This window comes from Watersipora subatra, chromosome 3, assembly GCF_963576615.1.
Source record: "Watersipora subatra chromosome 3, tzWatSuba1.1, whole genome shotgun sequence".
NCBI classification, from domain to species: Eukaryota; Metazoa; Bryozoa; class Gymnolaemata; order Cheilostomatida; family Watersiporidae; genus Watersipora; species Watersipora subatra.
The window spans coordinates 66,150,689-66,169,740 of NC_088710.1; the positions used below are offsets into that span (position 1 = coordinate 66,150,689).

Here is a 19,052-nt window from a genome sequence, read left to right on the forward strand (position 1 = left end):
AATAGGATTTATAAATAGAAATAAGACACTACAAACAAATTGCACTAGTTTTTCTCATGACCACACACAATCTTCTAAAGATGATTTTGAATGATTTTATTAAACTTTAAAAATGCTTTAATTTTATAAAGTTGTCTGTAAGATGGGTATTGTGAAGCTGTGAAGGTATTAAAGAATAACCTTGGGTATTCTGAAGATGACTTCAACCCAAGCAGCTCGATTGGCAAGTTAATAATAAAGGCTAGCATAACATTGCCAAGAGGTTGCCTGACCTTAATGGTGCAGTCATATTACTACACTCAAGAAGATATCTTACTATGGGCTGATAACCCTAGCTTCTACCGTGTGAACTTATTATAGTAAAAGTGAGACTGAGTCTAAGACTGCTCCTAGTTTGGTTTGAAAGGATTTCGAGTTGAAATAACCTTTCTGTTTAAGCTTGGATCTGACCTCAGCCAGTTTTACAATTTTCTTGCTATAATTACATTCACAACCAAACAATCTTTAAACTGGTGTAGTGGCTGCTACAAATGTTATCAGCTAATCATGGTCTATCTCCTTTCACTATTTCTGTGTCTTTTTCTGGGTCGTGTGTTTTATATTTTATCAAACAAGATTTGACCAGCTAAAATAAAGAACCAGTTAATCATGTGCTGTCACTTCTGTCGTGAAAGATAACACAGTGTAATCTCTGATTCCCCAGCTAGCGAAAGGGCATATGCTCTCGTCATACTGCTCTCGCAACTTTGATAAGGTAACATCATATGATCATGGAATCATGTGAGCCTGATTCAATAGAAAGGAGATAAGTGGAAAGGTTAGCACACTTCATCAAACGATTGTCTGCAGTGCAGGTATGTTGTCCAGGTCTATCTTATACAGCTTTGGTTATAGCATCACAGAATCATAGCATTTGTCAACTTAAATTTAAGTTGTTTAGGGTAAAACAAGTGTTTTTATTGGTTACCTAATGTAAAATGAGCACTTAACTTAAAGCGCATATTATACTGTAAATAAATTTGCTCTGACAGTATAGAACTACTTCTAATATCATGAAAAAATGTTTAACAGGTTGTCATAACAACAACTAAACAAATTATCTTTCCTTTTTTGATATGGTTTCTCTCTGTGCTTTCTAGAAGCTTTTGATCTGAAGATGATTCAAAAGGCAGCATTTCCCATACTGCTGCTAGCGCTCATAGCTTGTAGCAATGCGCTGACTCAGTCAGCATACCTAGACGGACAAGAAAGGTTCTACATAGAATGGGAGTATAGTGATACCAATATCACAATCTTAACAAGAGTCAACACGACTGGCTGGTTTGGCATCGGTTTCAGCTCCAACGGAGGAATGGCCGGAGCAGATATAATTACCGCGTCTGTCGTCAACGGCACAGCCCTTCTTCAGGTTTGTACTCTAAGAACTTGTTTACTAAATTCTGTGGTCAATGTAGAAATAAATCACTTATTTTGACAAATTTCAGTTTTGTTAACACCAAGTTAAAACTGACACCATATAGGACAGGTATGCTGAGAAAAACGGATATCCAGCAGTAGACAACTCCCAAGATGTAGAACTTCTCTTTGGATCTGAAGTGGACGGAGTCACCACCATAAAGTTTACAAGGAAACACAACACCTGTGATAACAAAGACAGGATTGTTGGAGTAAGTATCAAAAATGCACATACCTACTATAAATCGTGTGTGTAATGCTATAGTGTGTCTATGAGTGTTGCCTAGCAGTACTATCATAAGCCAATATTATTACTGTAGTATGATTATGAATCACTGGTGTCACTTGACAATAATGTTGAGTCATTTTGTTGTATCATGACATTACCGATATGACAGCCACTTATCTTACCTTAAAATATTATTACATGATAATCTCAGCATATGTCCCATAACATCACCGCGCAGAGTCATGAGCTTCCCATTCGAATTTTTTTGTTACTTTCATAATTTGTAAACTGCCTGGCTAAACAATTTTTATGAAACCAAATCTTTTATCCTGATAGTAGATGATCTAATAATGTATTTAACTCATTATCAGCTAGATTAAAATAAGTTGGTGTTCTTATTTTATGCATGGCTTTTATACAACTGCAATATAGTAGAGGCTACAGACTAAATGGTTATGTAATGAATCATATAAACATGCCCAACTTTACTAATGTGACATAGTATTATGATATATCAACATTAGGTGGTAATATAGTATAATATTATTTTATAATGATATGATACAAAATATATTAATATGGTATAATATTATAATACAATGAACAAATGTTATCATACCTTAAAGTATGTAACTAGTTCATTGTACAGCTATTATAATATTATGTTATATTATATATTAATCTATTACAATGTAGTTTCTGCTGTAATTTAATTTATAAACACATTAAATCATGTTTCAGTTAAATATAATACAGTACTACTGTTTATAGCTATGAACATCGGGGAAAATGTAAAGATATGTAATAGTAATTAATTAATTAACATTAATCTATGAAATGCAACATGCAGCAGTGTCATGATAGTGCATGTAGTACAACTGATTCTCTACAACAGGCCACAAACACAATACAATTAGTTATACTAGTACTCGTGATGCCTGGTATCTGTTCCATGGTAAGGTTGACTTTACTTCTAGACAGACACTATGAGAGTAATCTATGCCATATCTCCAGATGGTACAGACAACCTTAGCTACCACACACCATACAGCAGAGGAGCTAAGAGCATCTACCTCAGGAGAAAGTTTGTCGCAAAGCCTGCGATGCCGGATGATGCGTTTACTTATGAGATAAAGGCTAATGACGTAGGTTACAGTCGCCGGCACTACATAGTTGATGATTATAGCGGTATAACAGCATGTATATGTTTTCTTAATATCTCCATGAAGTATGCGTTACAATCATCAATTGCTCTGACATATCCTCCACAGTTTGTATCATGTTTCATTTAAAACCTTTATGAGAAGTTTGAGTAACATAAGGATTTTAGCAGCTAGGTACAGTACTGTACTCATCACAAAAAGATGGTAAACTATTGTCCACCATTTGAACTGCAGATGGCTGCCTTTTTAATATCATTAAGATGTGATCAACAAGTAGGGTCAGCTGCTTCTTGTTTATGTCATTGTATTTTGTGTTTGAAAAATGGGAGACCTTGGCTGCTTGAGCTAATTTTTTACATTCCTTGCTTTAGATTTGCCCACCGGACACTCTTCATTGACTGATACAAGCTTTTTCTATTTAATCTGCTCGCAAAATTCTTTCTAATAATATTTTTATAACAGCTAGCTAGTGGCACTTCAAAAGTTAGAACCATTCATGAGGTAGTGTAGTTCTATAGATTTATATCCTGTATATTGATAGCTTTGTATGCACGTCTTGCAGGTAGAAATAGATGCTTACCATACCATGTACCACTGTCAGCTGAAGAGAGCCCCTAAATTTTCTACCAAGCATCATTTGATCAAGGTATATGTATACGTAACAGTCACCTTGTTACTCCACATCACTGTAACAGTCACCTTGTTACTCCACATCACTGTAACAGTCACCTTGTTACTCCACATCACTGTAACAGTCACCTTGTTACTCCACATCACTGTAACAGTCACCTTGTTACTCCACATCACTGTAACAGTCACCTTGTTACTCCACATCACTGTAACAGTCACCTTGTTACTCCACATCACTGTAACAGTCACCTTGTTACTCCACATCACTGTAACAGTCACCTTGTTACTCCACATCACTGTAACAGTCACCTTGTTACTCCACATCACTGTAACAATCACCTTGTTACTCTACATCACTGTAACAGTCACCTTCACTCTTCTACTACATACTTTTCCGATTAAAGATGGTTCTCGCTATGAAGATTTATCACTTGTTCACAAACCATTTTCACTAAACTATTTTTAGAATATTGCTTCAGACATGTCGTCAAACCAGTTCAGTGGCGAGTTAAACGATATAACTTGATGAATTGTATAATTTAATTCTAATTTTTTGTTAAAAGGGAAGAGAAAACAATTATTAATTTTGTGTTTTTGACTTTTGGAGTTACTCAAGCTTTTATTTTTTAAAAGCCATTGCTGAATATTCTAGGAACAAGAAAAGCTTTTTTGATTTTTACTGTACGAAAATAAATTGAAGTCAAAAAGTTAAGATTATTTAATACTTATTTATTGTTTAGTTTCTTGAGTTGATTTATAAAGTTATAATTTCCATCAGGTTGATCCATTAATAGAAGAGGAGAATAAAGGCTTGGTGCACCATGTGGTCATCTATGCTTGCTATGATGCTGTCGACAGAGAGCACTACTTTGATGGCAACAACACAAGCTTTGACTGTCTCGTGCAGGCAAACATGCCACCTGATGTCTACAGCTGTAAAACTCCCATCACGGTTTGGGGTGTTGGAGGAGGGGTAAGTTAGCTCTACCGGGCTCATAATGGTGGACATCTGTGTTGGCTTCACGGTAGAGAGCAGCAGGCATGGTGATATAGTTCAGTCTATAGAGTAGTATGAGGGCATTTGCAACTATCCGTTCCATCACCTCTGGCCATCCTTGCCGGCTTTAATCAATTTCGTAAACAATTGATCAAAATTTTCATATTCCATGTATCAGTTCTCAAATGAATATACTATAATGTAAATTAGCTGACAAAACAATAAAACTTGAAAAATTTCTGATCACATCTGATACTTTAGGATACATGTTTTCTTACTCACTAGTAGCAGTATTGAGGCTTATACTTTGCCCGCTTTTAAAACTTTCAAGATGCAAGTATAAGTTGATAGAATAATATTAAGAATGACAAAGACATTTTTAGTGAGCTCTGACAAGACAATATGCAGTATATATACAGTAGTTTTTATTGAACCTGGCTGACAGAACCAAATTATCATGTTGAATCAGTCAGCTCAACTTACAGACTGTCTTATCTTTTATAATAGTTGTCACAGTCATTAAGAGAGTGAATTCTAATTAAAGAGTAGGTCTGATGCATACACTTGTACATAGCCATAGTGTTGTGTATTATAAACTATGCCTACTACACTGTGGTATGTATATACATGTATGGTATTGAGTTTACACCTGTATATATTAGTGTACTTTGAAGAATAGCTCATGTATCATGGGTTTTATATACATGTACTTGTATAGCACTGAGTGTACATCTGTATAGGTTAGTGTATCACGGTGAATATCACATATAGCGTGTATTTTATATACTTGTATGGCACTGAGTGTATACATGTATAGTATAGTATATTATACAGAACATCTCATTAATCATACACTTCACACACTTTTATAGCATTGAGTGTACACTTGTGTAGTGTATTGAGGAGAATATCTGATGTATCGTGTAATGTGTACAGTTCATCTCTGTAGTGTATAGTAATACAGACTGTACTTAGTGTATGGTGTAATCAATATAGAGTTTGTTATGAAATGTACCTTTTCTTCAGGGTCGACCATGCATTCAGCTGAGCATGCTCCGGTAGTGGTTTCATGAGAAGTGCTGTGTTTTATTTAGAGCACTATATAGAATTCTTCTTGTGTATTTATTAGCCTTGTTACCTAGTTGTTAGTAGCGTACGCCACTATCTTATTGCGATTTTCAGTAGCTACTGTCAAACTAATTTGGAAACTCAACCTACAAACTTGGCTACATGAGTGAGTTATGGATGAAACATAACAATTTGGTTTCAAATGGATTTTACAGCCCATGTACTATCCTGAGGAAGCTGGTTTTCCATTTGGAGATGAAGATTCCCCCGACTACATTGTAATGGAGATGCACTATGACAATCCACAACTTTTATCCGGCCGAAGAGACAGCTCCGGTTAGTCTGAATGCCATCTAGTGTTTCTGTTAAACCATAGGCTATATAGAATAAAGGAAAATAGGTGATAGAATTATGGGCTAGCCTGTGATTCACAGCTTTTTTCTCTTATAATGATAATACAAAATTCCAATCAGTGATTCTCCCTAAATAACCACGTTACCAGCATGCCATGAAGAGGTAAGGCTCGCTAATTTTTTTTAAATGCACTTGTTTGTGTAATATAAAACCATACTTCAACTTGTGGCGTATTCATAATAGTCTTGTTCAGTCAATCAGTTTCAATAATAGAAAACAAATCAATGGTTGAAGTCATGTGGACACAAGTCATTTACAATAATCACTGAGAGCCCAGGTCGTATGGTTACAGGATTCCGGCTGACATTCACACCGACTCTGAGAAAGTATGATGCAGGAATTCTAACATTGGGTGCTGTGCATGGCATTGCCATTCCACCTAAGGTCAAAGATTTTACCAGCTCTGGTTTCTGTACCAACACCTGTACTCAGAGGGTAGGTATGAGCAAAGCTATAGTCAGTATTGGAGTAGCTGCAGCTGGCACATTTATAAAAACACAAGTTTCATCCTTAAAACTATTTTAGACTACAGTGAGACATTTCGTTTTAATTGTAATTTCTTTTCACGGTAATGAAGGTAGTGAATTATTTGCGCAAAGAGAAGCAGCCATATAACTTTTTAAAGATGTGGTTGCGTCAAATTTGAGTTGATTTTAAAAGAAAGTATCTTTCTTTGTCTATCAGTTGATATGTTGATTATGTTCTTTGTTGTGTTAGGCGATTTCATTGTCAAGATATTTGAAGATTAAAATCGAAAAAATTCGATCGCGGGAAAAACGCTCAGGAAAAAAACATGCCCAGACTTGACCAAAATGATGTACCACGTGATGCAACCTGTCTCTATCTCTCGTATTCACATCGGCTATTGCGATAAAAGTCTAGTCCTACGCGGCTCTATTGGCATATATTTTATCTTGTATTTGCTCGTGTTGACTAAAATGAAATTTTAAATCCGGCTACAGATAAATTATTACCAATGTTTCGAAGACCTCAAACAAGGAAAATTAAAAACTTGTCATATTAGCTTCTTCTAAATGCTGTGTAAACATCTTAGTACCGACTACTAATTCTACCGGTCTGTGGTAATTCTGTCAAGCAAAAAAATTACGCAGGAAATTGCGCAGGAAATTACATTATAACCTCAAACAGGGAAATATAATCTGAATGTAAACTCAACAGTATATCTGTAGGAGACTCGAAGTAAAAAATAAACATTATGCATTATATGCATATATGCATTTACCTCTAATCTCCTATCTTCCTCCATAGCACTTTAACCACCTGATGCCCAGAAAACTCGGAGTCACCTTCGCAGTAACTTTACAGTAATTTTTACAATTTTGTTGTTCGTCAATAAAATGTGTCGATCGAGTAATTCATGTTTTACATGTGTACTAATTGAATACTCGACATTGCACTAGTAGTAAAAAAGTTTATTACTTTTTTATTACTCAGAAAGTTCATTTTTGTTCAACATGCATTTACCATTCTAACTTTTGAATGAAAGCGTTTATTTATTTATAATTTAATTATTTTTGTATTCAGCCAGTGTGTTTAAGCTAGCTGACACCTTCTATTGTAATTTCAACACCACCAGAAGGTAGACAACTGTTGCATAACACATTTCTTGAGGTGGCCGGCTCCCCAGTAGTCATATTAACTACCGAAATGTTATACAATTTGTAATATCTAAAAGATTTAGCTGCTGTACACAAAGTTTATTATGTGTAAACGGAACAAAAATCTTATAATTCTTCATGTGATGGGAAATATTTTTGGTGCAGTTCAAAAAAAATTTACAAAACAATTAGACAACAGTAATGGTGCCTAAATGTGAAATAATTAGCAAGCAATGGTTAGATAAAGTCTGTACTACTATGATGATTGCAATAAAAATATTTGATACTGATACAATTAATGCAAACTGAGAAAACAAAATAAAAATTATGAGTATGTTGAATTAATAATAACAACTAGTACATAAAAGTGTGTGTATAAAAAGATTATTGGTGCTGTAGAAACTATTCAGCCAAATTTTGAATGCAGAGATGCTGGTACAAATGTAAAAGGAGGTATTGGCATTAAATACATCACTGAAGTGTGCGAGTATAAGCGATGTTCTTTAAGAGAGAACGTAGATGACGCAGGCGTTGTAGATAGCGTAGAAAACGTAGATAATGTAGATAGCATAGATATATAAATATATAGATAAATATATAAATACATGCATTGCTATAGAGATATAGATATATCTATGTATATTATATAAATTAACACTGTCTCTAAATGAGCAAAAATGAATCCAATTTTAGCAGTTGTTTGACTGCCATTGTTGCCACTATGTAGAATGTATGTCTTAGTTACACCATCGTTGTCGTTAAGCTACCCTTAATGTTATCCTTAACATTAACAGATTGCATTGAATACACATGAGAGCAAATTTGGTGAGTAGTTAAGCTTATTCACAGCCACCCTCACTTTACTTTTGCCTTTTAGAATCTAAAGACTGACTTGAACGTGTTTGGATCCTTTCTCCACTCCCATCTTACAGCCACTCAAGTTATAACCAGACACTTCCGGAACAACGAGGAGCTTGATATTATAGATGAAGACAGGCACTATGACTTCAACTACCAGCAGTATAAGACTTTCGAGGACCCAGTTGTCATCAAACCTGTGAGTATCTCAGACTTCCCAAACTGTAATAAACCAGTAATTAGGTAATTGACCAGTTGAGATTAGCTGTAGGGGAGAGCTTCTCTCATGTGTGTTTGTGTTACAGGGAGATGATATGCTGGTTCAGTGCCACCACAATACAGAGAAGAGAGTCAACATGACATATGTAAGTACACAATACAGATAACAGAGACAGTATAACATATGTACATGTAAGTACATAATGCAGAAAGCATAGCCAATGTATATGTAAGTACATAGTTAAGAGAATATGGTCAGTGTGTAGGTACATACTGGCTATACAGAGAATAGAGTCAGTGTGACATATATAAGTACACAATACAGAGAACATAGTCAATATGACATATGTAAGTTGTTGATTAGGGTGAAACATTCCAAATATTTCGTTGACAAAAAAGTTTTCGTCTGAAATTAGTGTATGGACGCCATGAAGAAGCAACTTTTGAAAACTTAAATTTCGCGTTACATGAAAACCTTGAATACTTTTTAACTCAAACTCTTCTATAACTATTTTATCTGCTAGTGTGAAGCACTGAAGAAAACACTTAGATCTCATGTAGGAATCCAGTAATTCAATCAATATAAACTGATTCTTTTGACATCGGGCTCAGAGAGACCTGGCCAAGTTCACAAATCGTCACATTGAAACGGGATCTTTATGCTTAACTTATGCTTGCTGCAAAAAAGTTAAGAGATTGCATACAAATATGCTGTTTTTTATTTGAGGCTCAAACACTACAAACTGCCTCAACATGCTTGACTGTTTGTTTAGTAAAATGTTATATGAGATGGAATATTAGAAAATCTCTTAAATTCAGGCTTAAATCGTAAATCTTACAACTCTGTTACGATTATCATGATTAAGGGTGACCTGCCTTCTACTTCCGAGATGTGCAATACTTTCTTGTCCTACTACCCTGCCAGCAAACTCGACTACTGCTACTCGATGCCAGGCTGGGTTTCTTTCACCCCGTATGATCCTGCAACAGAAATTTTCTTCAAGGACAATATGCAGTTCAAAGGAAAGCTGAAAAGGTACTGACATGCAGGCTATAAGTTAATACAATCTATAATCATGACCTCTTTACTGATCAATAGAGGATTTTTATGGAAGTCTTTTTGAATGTTTTCTAAATTGTGCAGTACTTAATGGGTGTGAGCTTGGTTTGCTAGTAATTGTTGATTGATAACAGAAACGGGAGACCTACTTGAATGGCTAAACAATTGTCTTCTTTCTGGTCACTGCAGGTTTAGACAGTCACAGGCTATTATTTAAGTTTAATAGTTTAAAGTTTGGTCTTAACAATATTTGGAGCAAAATTATCAAATCGTTTTAGTAAAAACAGCTGGAGGAACGGGTTTGACCAGATCACAAACTCTAACCTCTGGACGGAAGAGAGAATAGAAAATTTAGAAAAAGGCTACCTTGATGCCCCTCACACGGAGCTCTGCCTACGTAGGAACTTTGCTACATCGCCACAGGTGATCTTTTCATTGTTAGATATATATACCATTTGATAAAATTTATTCCGGCCTACTGCTAACATCTGTATGACTCACATCTGTATGACCAACATCTGTATGATTCACATATGTATGGCTCATATCTGTATGACTCACATCTGTATGACTAACGCCTGAATCACTCACATCTGTATGACTCACATCTGTATGACTCCCAGCTGTATGACTCTCTCCTGTATGACTCACATCTGTATGACTCACATCTGTATGACTCACATCTGTATGACTCATGCCTGAATCCCTCACATCTGTATGACTCACGTCTGAATCCCTCACATCTGTATGACTCACATATGTATGACTCATGTCTGAATCACTCACATCTGTATGACTCACATCTGTATGACTCCCAGCTGTATGACTCTCATCTGTATGACTCACATCTGTATGACTCACGTCTGAATCACTCACATCTGTATGACTCACGTCTGAATCCCTCACATCTGTATGAATCACATCTGTATGGCTCACATATGAATGAATCACATCTGTATGACTCACACCTGTATGACTCACATCTGTATGACTCATCTGTATGACTCACATCTGTATGACTCACATATGAATGAATCACACCTGTATCACTCACATCTGTATGACTCTCATCTGTATGAATCACATCTGTATGACTCCCACCTGTATGACTCACATCTGTATGACTCACGTCTGAATCACTCACCTGTATGACTCACATCTGTATTACTCCCAGCTGTATGACTCTCATCTGTATGACTCACATCTGTATAACTCACATCTGTATGACTCACATCTGTATGACTCACATCTGAATTACTCACATCTGTATGACTCATGTCTGAATCCCTCACATCTGTATGACTCACATCTGTATGACTCACATCTGTATGAATCACATCTGTTTGACTCACATCTGTATGACTCTCATTTGTAGGACAGCTAGTCAGAACTTAGCAATAAATATATATACCAAATCTTGACTTTATAATTTGACATTGTATCGTTCAATGGCGTAGGTGCCACTCTCAAGGAACTCTTGCTAATAAGAATAGCAGGTTGACTGGTAGTGAGATGCAAACTGTCTCATGAGTTTATGGAACTTTTATATGTGTAATAGGTCGTACGTAAGGCTAAGATATTAAACAAATAGAAATATTAAAAAAGGATTAAGGGTAGGTTGAGGCTAGGTTGCATTGGTGTCAAAAAAATTGAAACATTCGCAACCAAAAGATCAAGCAACATCAGCGGAGAGACCTATCTTTGTGTTGTGCATTGGTTTATCATATGCATTCTATAGTTTTTGTCAATCAACAGAAAAATTCGCTTTATAATAAACGTACTGGCAAATATTTTGCATGAATATCTCTTATAGTGGGCCAAAGAGAGGTATACGCCACCCAGCGCTAGCAAGGCTTCACCAGCGCTGAGAGGATATGAGAAAGAGTGCTTGACTCCAAGCGATCAACCAAATGTTGTGATTGGTTAAAGGATGCCAGGCTACCTTGAACTGTTTGCATTACTGCTGGAGTACCCAGTAATGGGACTGTTCCCTGGGCCAGTCGTCAAGGGAACATAACCATCACCTGAATCATTATTAGCTTTGTTTATTATTCTTTCTTTGTTTTGATTTGATTTGATTTGATTTGATTTTTATTGCGTAATAATAACATGACAATATGAGTAAAAAAATACACAGAGTAGCAATAGGACATGCCAGATAGCCAGAGGCTAGAGTCAAGGCAGCCCCAGCAAGCAGTAGGAAAAGAAACAGAATCAGCGATAAGCGCACACTCCGGAGCACCAGAGTCAGGAAGGACAGTCCCAGGACGCCCACAGGCGCTCTACCAACTTCGCCTTCAGCTGACCCGGAGCAGAGCCCGCACAATCACTCAAAAATTTATTATATAATTTCATTGCACTAAAAAATATCGATCTCTGTCCCTTAGAAGACAAACACTTTTTCAACTTTAATTGATTTTTACTTTTTAAACGGGTATCTTGACAATGATCTATCATAAAATCTTGCAACTCTTCCATGGGGAAAGAATTTGTTAAAAACATTAGCAGGCGATACTGGAATAAAATTTCAATTGGCATTATTTTTAAAATTTTAAAATTTTTGGAAACTGATTGATTTGGTTTAAAATTGAGTATTATTCTGATTGCCTTTTTTTGCATGATTAAAAGTTTGTTTAAATCAGTTTTGTTGCCGTGGCCCCAAAACTCGATTCCATAAATTAAAAGAGAATAGAAAAAACTGTAGTACAAATTGATCATGGTTGATTTGTCTAGGTAGGGGCGAATGAAACGTAATATTAGTAATATGTAATTAAGTTTTTTGATGAGACTTTGGATGTGTTTTTTAAAAGTCAAGTTGTTGTCTAACGTGATACCTAAAAATTGAGTCGAATCTTTGATTTGTAGTTGAGAATTGTTTAAAGAAAGGCTTAGATTATAATTTTGAGTGTTTTTAGACGGATTTTTGAAAACTACTTGAAATGTTTTACTGTTGTTTAAAATGAGTCTGTTTGATAGGCACCATTCATTAATAATATTTAATTCCTCTTGGAGTTTAGAATTATCTGTTGAAAATATATTGGTGTCATCTGCGAATAAAATACAATCCAAAGCAGGTGCAGCATTTACTAAGTCATTTATAAAAATTAAAAATAAGAGGGGTCCTAAAATTGATCCTTGTGGGACACCAATCGTAATTGCCCTCATTTGCGAACAATCAGTATCTGTTTTGGTAAATTGAAATCTATTATGGAGATAACTTTGAATAAGAGAGGAAGACTTTACACTAAAATTGTAGTAAAAAAGTTTGTCAATTTGTTCTTCTTGTCCAAACCGTATAATCTTTCCTTGTTTCTGTTTAACATCTTTGGCTACTTTATTCAACAACTGAGCAAGATAATTTGTCCTAAATTTAGGTTCGGCATTGTTAAATTACGTGATACAATAAATTACAAACGCACATCTGCTTTGAGCATGAAATATGCTGTCGAGTTGCTAAACAAAGCTATAGGCTGTTGGAGTGTTGGAGGCCTAAAGGTAAACGCTACAGATTTCAAAACATAGCCATTTATTAAATTACCATCTACTAATATTCAACTAGTCAACAATTGTTCATATTGATGATTTAGTTTAACATAAAAATGATTGTCAACATTCGCTTCATTGAACTCGGGCTTTTGTCAAAAGAAAAAAAAGATATGCCTCTGTTAATAACACAACGGTTACAACTAATTTTGTTAAACTTATTGTGAGAGTTTTGAGGCTTTCTAAAATTATGGCTTTATATAGAGATTAACTAAACATTGACCATAAATATGGAACAACAGAGAATGGCTGCACAAAAAAATGGTGGCATCTTTTTTTACGAAAATATGCCACACATTCGTTGTGAAACTAGAAAGTTATCTGCTAATTGTGTTTGCTTATCAACAATTTCAGATTAACAACTGTAGGTTTGTCACCTTTCAGATTATTAACACAGTGTGTGAAAGCCTCAAGCGGTCTCTTCGATTAATCTGCTGGGATCAGCTATGGAGATAGAACCTTTAGTTATTAGTTGGCTAGCCAACACGCCTGACAGTCTCCTTTTACGGTATTATACTTGTCATGCTGATTGAGAAGTCTCGCTGACTGAGTCTCACAATGAATTTAGATTAGGAAGGTTTTTTCAATTGCAGTTTAAGCCAGTCATTTTCATTACTGATTAAATAGCTTTGAAAATAACGTCTACATGTACAAAAAAACTGGAATTGTTTCTACATGTGAAGTTTCCTCCGCATGTATAGAAAGCTCGCAAAACCAATACAATAAGTAGAGACATAGGAGCAAGAACTATGAATGTTGGAGATGCATTATTGTTAAAAGTTAAAATCAATCAACACTTGAGTTGGCATCTACAATCGGAATCATCAGCTAGTTACATTGTAGAGTCTCTAGTGGCTCTTCTCTACATGATGTCTTCGTCTAATCACCTCATTAGCTTGCTCAGCTGCTTGTAGACATACTTTCTCATGAGGTCTCAGAACTGGGAGGTTCTTGCTGATACTTGTTGGACTGTACTTTTTAGTCTAGTACTGTAACAGTCGTGTTTTATATATCAAAAACCATCAAATCAAAAATACCATGAATGTGTATCTAACTACAAGTTCTTGACTTTCTCTGTATACAGTATTTGAAAAATATATTTTATTTATTGCAAAACAATTATGAAATGAGCGTAACAGAGTGAAAGCTAAAGCTTTTGCCTAGAGTGAGACAAATCCTGAATATATGTTTTAGTTTGTATTTTAGTTATATTATACCTTAAGATTTGTTGCAAAGTTTCTGAAGAGGCAGGTTTCTGTATGAGGGAAATCATCATAGGCAGACAATAATCGTTTCACTCATTCTGTAATCCAATGATTGATTTTAGTAAGTTGGAGGTTCTTGGTAGTTGGAGGTACTAAAATGATCAGCCATCTTCTGGATATATATTGTATAATGCAAAAACCATGGCATGGCAGCAGTAATATTTCATATTGAATTAATTAATTGAAAAGATAAGGATGTTAATCACACTATAAGGTGGAAATAAATAAAACTAAATAAAACTCATTGTTTATACTGACAACGGATGTAGCATATAATAATCACAAGCTATTGAGAACATTGTATCAGAGTAATATATAGCATAATAACATTTTATAATAATTATACAATGAACTAGTTGCATATTTTAAAGTAAGATAACGTTAGTTCATTTTATTATTATAATGTTGTACAATACTAATATATTTTTATATTATATCATTATACGATAAAATTATACCACATTATTATATCGTATTATATTAAAATATCGTATAATATTGTTATACCATGTTGTTATGTTACAGTAGTTCAACTATTTATATTGAGTTTGTGGCCTGTTTTTTGCACTACATGCACTATAATTATATTGTGTGCATTATAATCGTTACAATGCGCAATTCATTGTAATTAAGAGACATTTTTATCTGTATAAAAACTCAAGCTAATAAGATAAGTGTTTTTTTCTGAATGAGACTGTGGTCCAGCCAATAGATAAGGGTATTGTTAAGAATTTACACAAGTGACAAAACATGTTCCAACAACGATGGAATGACTCATAGTTTCTCAAGCTATTACCAGCAAATACATCAGCTAAGGAACCAATAAACTCCTATTGCTCCACCTGGTTAGTCAATAAGTCTACGTCCTTGTTACCATTACAAGCAGCCGAACCTCGCTGACTTTATTGCTACAAATATGAATATATCGGGGACCTAGTGATGAGTTATATATACATGTATACATAACGCATGTTATATATATATATACCTGTGTTATATACATTATTATGGTTGAGCATTGTATACATTATACATCTAAATACTGGTGAACTTGCATGTGTTGTGGGTCGACAAGTTGGTATTGAGAGTACCTCTTCTATTTCGTCAGCTTTATCAATCTACACCTCTGCCACCATCAACTAATTTTGATATAGTTCGGATTAAGAGAAGATAAACTGTACTTTGTCATCACAGCTGTTGTGTTTCCTTGTGAACTTTATGATTGTAACTTCATCCACTTGAGATCCAAAGAGAAGTTTTACATCTTGGGAGTTATTTGCTGCTAAACATCCGGTCTTTTCAGAGTACCTGTAATATGGTGTTAGTTTTAACTTGTTGTTTACAAAACTGAAGTTTCTCAAAATAACTGATTTATTTCTAAATAGACCACAAAATTTAGTAGACAATTTCTTAGAGTACAAACCTGAAGAAGAGCTGTGCCGTTGACAACAGACGCGGTAATTATACCTGCTCCGGCCATTCCTCTGCTGGGACTGAAACCGATGCCAAACCAGCTAGTCGTGTTGACTCTTGCTAAGATTGTGGTATTGGCATCTATATACTCTCATTCTATGTAGAACCTTTCTTGTCTGTCTAAGTATGCTGACTGAGTCAGCGCATTGCTACAAGCTATAAGTGCTAGTAACAGTATAGGAGATGCTGCCTTTCGAATCATTGCCTAAATATACAAAATGGTATTAAATGCGGTAATCAAAAGAATCCATAAAATGTTCACAAACCTTTGTCAAACCATTTTCAAGCAAATTTTGACATAAGTTTGATGAACAAATTGTAGATATGTCATCAATAGCTCTTAATTACAAACCACAAAAAAAAATTAAATAAAACTTGTTGTCTCACTTTTCCAAATAAATAGGAAGAATGAATAATTCTTTGTATCTCGGAGTCCAACTTTATTGTTGTTTGTTGAATGCTTGTACAACCAATACTATAACTAGGTTATTCAAACATTAGGTAAATAAAGCAAAAATATTCCTATTTATTAAATTTGAGTTCTATTCAGCATCGTTTTACAAAAACTTGTCAGGAAGATGTTATGACCTCAATTCATAAGGGAGGAGTTTAAACATTCCATCGGTTGTGAGACATGAAAGATGCTTGTTTGTTGAATGGTGTTTTCAAAATTCAATCCAATGACCCAAGAACCCTGTTGTCTTACCTGGTGCTTTAGCTGTGTTCAAGTGCGTTCAATTGTAACAATCTTTACTTTAATAAGAGCAGTGTCTGTTCAACTGTCCAAAGCTACGCTGAGAGCGTTAGAAGAAAAATTGTTTCCCATAGGAGTCGAACCCACAGCATCAGATTCAAAAAGCAAGTGCGCTGCAATTTTACTACTCAATCACTTCACCTTTTTATGTGATAATTATGCATATAGTGATTACTCATGACGATCTCTCACACCACACAGGACTGGCAAATGTACTAATGTGCATAATAGGGGTAGCAATAGAAGCTTCTAGAAGATCTTCCAGAATGTTCGATGTCATGCGATGTGAGACTAAGTCCACATGGTTTAGCAACTTTATAGAAACAAAAAAAGAGCAAGGGTACCATTTTCTCTTCACCTGTGGTTAACTCTTTTGCTGTTAAGACAGTGTATGTTCATTCTCAAAGGTCACTGTAAAGTTCTGCTGTCTGTTAAATTTCCTAATTTCATAGTGCACTGCAATGTCTAGTTACCCTGTATGATTCACTGCTCCTGTCCAGAATAAATGCCAATCGTTCTGTTGATCTAGGGTGGTCTAATGGTCTTGTGTGGTCTGTCTGACTTGCCACAGTCCCATACGTTTGATTAAGTGTGCTTAAAGTCGTTGTTTTGTCAGCCTTTGAGCCAACAACATGTAGTTTTTAAGCCTCATTTTTTTATGCTGATACTTTCTTTTATCTGTATTAAGTTTCATCATTACCGCAATATCTATCGCATACACATATAATCAAGAATTAAACAGAAGGAGAATCACATACTATTTAGCAATCTCCTGGATGTGTTATTAAGGTAAATATTATATCTTTCATTTTATGTGTTTTATTTTATATGTTTCCAAATGGTTTTGCAGATGACTACTTGTATAATTAGCACACTTTCAATAACCTTTATCGACAATCGAGTTATTGTTTTATTGTAGTTTCACGGTGTTGACAAGCATATATAATAAACTTTTAATAGAATATACACTATGCCTCATCACCCGTATGTGACAATATAACTATGAACCAGGGGATTCTCTACAGTCACTATTTTGCCTACACAACCTTTCGCAAGTTCTCTTTCTCAGGATAGTTATCATCAGTTTCTCAGACATATCTTAGAGCTCCAAGGTAGCTAGTAGCAAAACCTAAACTGCTAGCCAGCTGCAAACAAAGGTCTTTTTTATTCACTACTCTTTAGACATAGTTTAGTGCATATTGCGCATTAGCAAATAGGACTAAATGTTTTTAGGAGATTAGTCTACGCAAAAACTACCGGCTTCACTTTATAAAAAACTTGTATAATGACATCATGTACAAATAATTATACGTAGAAGTATTATTATCTGGCAGCTATGTAGTCACAACTCCCTATTGTTGCATCCACCATGTTTGAATTCTTGTAATGTTTGATTTACCGACGTACATGTACAATCTGTTTTGTTCAAGATTCCACATATTAGTTGGTCTAACAAATGTATCCCATAACCTTCCAACATCTGTTCGCACGTCCGCAGAGCAGCATGCTCGCCTAGAAAAAGGTAAACAAAGAGAGGAGTAGAAAGGGAAAAAAGAGAGAAAGAGAGAGGAATGAAAGGAGTAAAAAAGGAAAAAAAGAAGAGAGAAGGAAGAGAGAAATGTTAGAAAAAAAGAGAATGAAAAAAAGGAAAGAGAGGGTAGAAGGAGAGAGAGGGTAGAAGGAGAGAGAGAAAAAGCAAAGCGAGGGGGTAGAAAAAAACAAAAAGATAGGAAGAGAGATGGGGAGAGCAGGAGAGAGGGGAGAGAAAGGGGGAGAGAGGGAAAAGAGAACTGCTACATATTGTGTTTTTTTAATTTAAGCAATGAAACATTACACGCAGGACTGTCAACTTCCTTGTTTTTGGCATGGTTTTAGATTTTTTATCATCTGTACACTCTTCTTTCTCTAGCTTGGTTTCTTTCATGGCTTTTCTCGCTTATTTTTTTCTTCACGTTCACTTTATAGACCAAATAGCTCTACTGCCACTAGATAGCTCTACTGCCACTAGATAGCTCTACTGCCACTAGATAGCTCCACTGCCACTAGATAGCTCTACTGCCACTAGATCGCTCTACTGCCACTAAATATCTCTACTGCCACTAGGTATCTCTACTGCCACTAGATATCTCTACTGCCACTAGATATCTCTACTGCCACTAGATATCTCTACTGCCACTAGATATTTCTACTGCCACTAGATAGCTCTACTGCCACTAGATATCTCTACTGTCACTAGATATCTCTACTGCCACTAGATATCTCTACTGCCACTAGATATCTCTACTGCCACTAGATATCTCTACTG

General features: G+C 35.3%; 1 protein-coding gene and 1 long non-coding RNA gene across 2 annotated transcripts; both read left to right on the forward strand.

The window, feature by feature from the left end:
• The first annotated feature begins 1,598 nt into the window (after nucleotides 1–1,598).
• LOC137392134 (uncharacterized) lies at nucleotides 1,599–3,423 on the forward strand. The gene is made up of 3 exons (XR_010978215.1): nucleotides 1,599–1,667; nucleotides 2,662–2,829; nucleotides 3,410–3,423. It is a non-coding gene; the product is annotated as an uncharacterized lncRNA (long non-coding RNA).
• A 10-nt stretch (nucleotides 3,424–3,433) lies between these two features.
• Nucleotides 3,434–8,408, forward strand: LOC137390895 (dopamine beta-hydroxylase-like). Its single transcript, XM_068077211.1, has 5 exons — nucleotides 3,434–3,493; nucleotides 4,256–4,450; nucleotides 5,758–5,878; nucleotides 6,249–6,391; nucleotides 8,370–8,408. The coding sequence occupies exons 1-5, from the start codon at nucleotides 3,434–3,436 to the stop codon at nucleotides 8,406–8,408; spliced, it is 558 nt and encodes a 185-aa protein (XP_067933312.1).
• The last annotated feature ends 10,644 nt before the right edge of the window (nucleotides 8,409–19,052 follow it).